Here is a 3,598-nt window from a genome sequence, read left to right on the forward strand (position 1 = left end):
TCGGAAGGTCCCTATTGTTTGTTTTCGTTGCGCGTTTGGTTCCTACTATTTGTTTTTGTTACACGTTTGATCCCTATCTTACCTAAAAATACTATTATTTAAATAGTGAAAAATAGTGGGGTAGGTAAGGTAAGGTGAGGGGTGAAATTGGATGTGCGTTTATTTAAATAAATCAAAAAATCAAGGGCAAAATAGTTTTTTTTTAGGTAAGACAGAGACCAAGCGTGTAACAAAAACAAATACTAGAGACCTTCCGGGTTAAAAAAATAAGTTAGGGACCAAACGCTTAAATTACCCTAAACCATAAGGACTATTCGTGTAATTTACTCTAATTTATCATTATGGGTTTTAGCTTATTTAAAGGTTATTGGTTAATCTAATGGCGTTATTGTTATGACTTATGTGTATTAATGAATAAGTGTCACTAAAACACCATTTACTTTGAAAAAAATGCATTTTATGTCATAAGTTTGCTTATATTCATTTTTTTGTAATTTAATTCATTAGTTGTATTTTAGTTTGATCTAAGAAATATTAACTTGTTTGTGTTTCTTTCGTTTTAATTTTACAATTTACAAATTTGTATATCATTCGAGACGAAAAATATTGGTTGTGTTTTATCAACTAGTTTAAATATAAACTCTTTAGTCTTATTCATTTCTATAATTACTCTTCAATGTCTACTTTTTTTTTTTGTAGCTTTATTCAACAGAAAACCCTGTAATAATGTTGTAATTGACTACCATATATATAAAATATGTAAGCTTTTGTGATATAATACATTTAGGTACTTAAAGGTCCTCATAAGAAATAAAACTAAAAAAAGGGTGTAAACATGCTACAAAGTTTAACATGGGGGTTTCCTGAAAGTTTGCGAAGCCAAAGGACTATTCTTGCAATTATTCTAAAACGAACAACGAATACCGTGATTCAAACACGGATCCATCTGTTGTTAATCCCAAATAGATTTTCTAGGGTTCCAATTTGTGATCGTTATACTTCAATCAAACAGTGTAATTGGTTGAATAAGATTCAATAAATGGCAAACAGCAACAAGCGAGATGAACCCTTAACAGCTCCACCGGTCGATCGATGGTTTGACCTAACCCTAGGTTCCTCTTTTCAAGACAATCCTTCCTCCAAATTCTGCACTCTTCGCTGTAAGTATATGTATCTGTTTTCTCTACGTGCTATTTCCAATAAAATTTGATCTCTTTGACAGATTATTCAACTTCTTTATGCATCCAATATGATTTTCTGTAATAGAGTGTTAAATTGTTCGCTGAAATTTAATTAACAATCTACGAATTTCGAATGTAATGTTTATCTTCAAGCAATTGGGTATTTCAGATGAATTTAAGCCAGCATCTATCGATAAAAACCAACCTGGGAAATTGCACAAAACCAAAGATAACAAGGTCGCTGTTGAATTCCAGAACAATCTCCCAGGGAAACCCAAAGTGAGCTTTGAAGGTAGTAGTGAAGATTACAAAGACAATGATGCAGTTTTGTTCTTCGATGGAACAAGTTTTAGGTTAGAAAGACTTCACAGATCAGTTAAGCGATTGAGACATGTCCGCCAACCTGGCGAGTCTGCAGCAGTGGCTGCCGCCACTTTACCACCACCTGAAGCCAGTTCACCACCACTTGGAAAGGGATCAAAATCTCAATCTTCAAACAAGAACTTACTTCCTCCATCAGTAAGTTATTCTTTCAATTCTGATTTTCACTTCACACATTTAACCATAAAAATGTTATCTTGATTCTTGATTCTTGATTCTTGATTCTTGCATGAATTGAACTCTTTTTGTACAGGTTGAAGTTGAAAGAATTGAAATTGGCAACTTTAAAGGCTATGGTATGTTCTTATTTCCAATTTTTTACTGTTTACCACAATCATAACAAAAATCTTTTTTGAAATCCCAGATGGGAAACCCCGAGAAGAAAAAGTTGTTGAAGATCCATTCAACCCATCAAATTCTCTCTACACATCACCAGATCCCAAGAACGATGATGACCTGGACGAACAGCTGGACATACTCAATGATGACGAGGAAGAAATCGATATCAACATAGAAACAGAAACAGAACCCAAAAGGCAACAACAAGCATTCACTGGAATTGACATCAACATTCCTCATCAAAACGAAAGTGATGATGAAATTGCAGAAGTTGATGTTAGTGATGATGAAGGGGATGAAGGTCTTAATGCTGCAGAAGCCCTTAGAGCACAAGTGAATGCTGAGGAAAGAAAAGAAGGGTCTTCGAGTGAGAGTGGGAGTAGTAGTAGTGGAAGTGGCAGTGGCAGTAGCAGTAGCAGTAGCAGTGACAGTGACAGTAGTGATGGTGATGGTGATGGTGACTCTGTAAACTCTATTTAAGAAGTTTTTATGTTTTCGGTTCTTGTAAGTTGAGTAAAAGTATTACCAAGATTGTTGTATGTCATATAAGCTAAAAAGTTGAAAAAAAAAAATCAAATGGTAATTGGTTATGGAATCTTTAGGCTAAAAATTGCAATAATTGGTAAAAACTATATAAAAGTCTTTAAGGAGATGAGGTTTTAGATTACTTTTTGTAAGGTTATATTATGATAGGATGAAAACACTTTGATTATTACCTTGATTCCGAATAATTTTCTTGTATGGTAACGTTTTCATGTTAAATATTCGGTTAATAGTATTTGAATTTGTGTTTTATTGCTATTTCAATTAAGATATTATAGTACCAATTCACTTATTGTTGCAAGTTCAAATAGTGTAGGAAGTAAGATAGTTAAATAAAACATACAATCTTCCTAATTTGTAATATTGAATGTCTAACATTGCAATGGTGTAATAATGGGAATTGATTAGTAAATAGGTTTTTCTTTATAAACGCTTTAAAATATTGTATTTTACAACCCTATAAAACATAAATTGTTGTGTAAATAGAAAAATTATTATGTACGAATCACTTCTCTTTAATAATAAGATAGATTATTGTCAAACCATAAATCGTACATAATTCAATAAACATAGGGACCAATAGCGTATTTGGAGGGTGTTTGAGAAATCTTTTAAAATGACTTTTAGAACGTTTAGTTTTTCCAAAAAGCTAAAAGTTAAAAAAGATGTTTGGGCATTTTAAAAAGTTTTTTAAAACAACTTTTAGGCAAGAACAAATATAAGCTTTTGAAAAGTCATGAATTTGTGATTTTTTGCAACTTCTGGGTTTTTAGCTTTTGAAAAGTCAAAAAATGAACCAAACACATTTTAAAACTATCTTTTATAAAAAGCCAAAAAATCAAAAAGGACTTTTGTCAAAAAGAACTTTTTAGCATGAAAAGCAATCCAATCCGGTATATTGTATGCCCAAATTTATAGTTAACTTTAATTATGTCCATGTAATTAAGTTGGATCCTAGATTTCTAGGTGGAGTTACGCGTGGTAGTTTTAATCATCTAAACAACCGAACAAAAAACGATTATACTTCCGCTTGTTAGCCCCATTTTTTTTTTTTTTTTTTAATTCTTTGCGATTACAAAACTTTCTAACATTTTGTTAACTTTAATTTACAATTGTCGGTGACATATTTGCAATTTGTAATTTAGCTAATTGAT

The 3,598-nt window shown here is 31.8% G+C and overlaps 1 protein-coding gene across 1 annotated transcript; it reads left to right on the plus strand.

Moving 5' to 3' along the window:
• Nucleotides 1–932: 932 nt before the first annotated feature.
• On the plus strand, nucleotides 933–2,565 carry LOC111902377 (suppressor protein SRP40-like). Its single transcript, XM_052769391.1, has 4 exons — nucleotides 933–1,160; nucleotides 1,351–1,700; nucleotides 1,816–1,858; nucleotides 1,927–2,565. The coding sequence occupies exons 1-4, from the start codon at nucleotides 1,040–1,042 to the stop codon at nucleotides 2,379–2,381; spliced, it is 969 nt and encodes a 322-aa protein (XP_052625351.1). The 5' UTR covers nucleotides 933–1,039; the 3' UTR covers nucleotides 2,382–2,565.
• The last annotated feature ends 1,033 nt before the right edge of the window (nucleotides 2,566–3,598 follow it).

The sequence above is a fragment of the Lactuca sativa genome, chromosome 3 (genome assembly GCF_002870075.4).
Source record: "Lactuca sativa cultivar Salinas chromosome 3, Lsat_Salinas_v11, whole genome shotgun sequence".
Lineage (NCBI taxonomy): Eukaryota > Viridiplantae > Streptophyta > Magnoliopsida > Asterales > Asteraceae > Lactuca > Lactuca sativa.

Excerpts from the sequence above, each read along its gene's own strand:
- LOC111902377 (XM_052769391.1), top strand. The coding sequence starts at position 1,040 with ATGGCAAACAGCAACAAGCGAGATGAACCCTTAACAGCTCCACCGGTC. Across the intron at positions 1,161-1,350 it reads CAAATTCTGCACTCTTCGCT|ATGAATTTAAGCCAGCATCT; the intron begins GTAAGTATATGT and ends TGGGTATTTCAG. Across the intron at positions 1,701-1,815 it reads AGAACTTACTTCCTCCATCA|GTTGAAGTTGAAAGAATTGA; the intron begins GTAAGTTATTCT and ends CTTTTTGTACAG.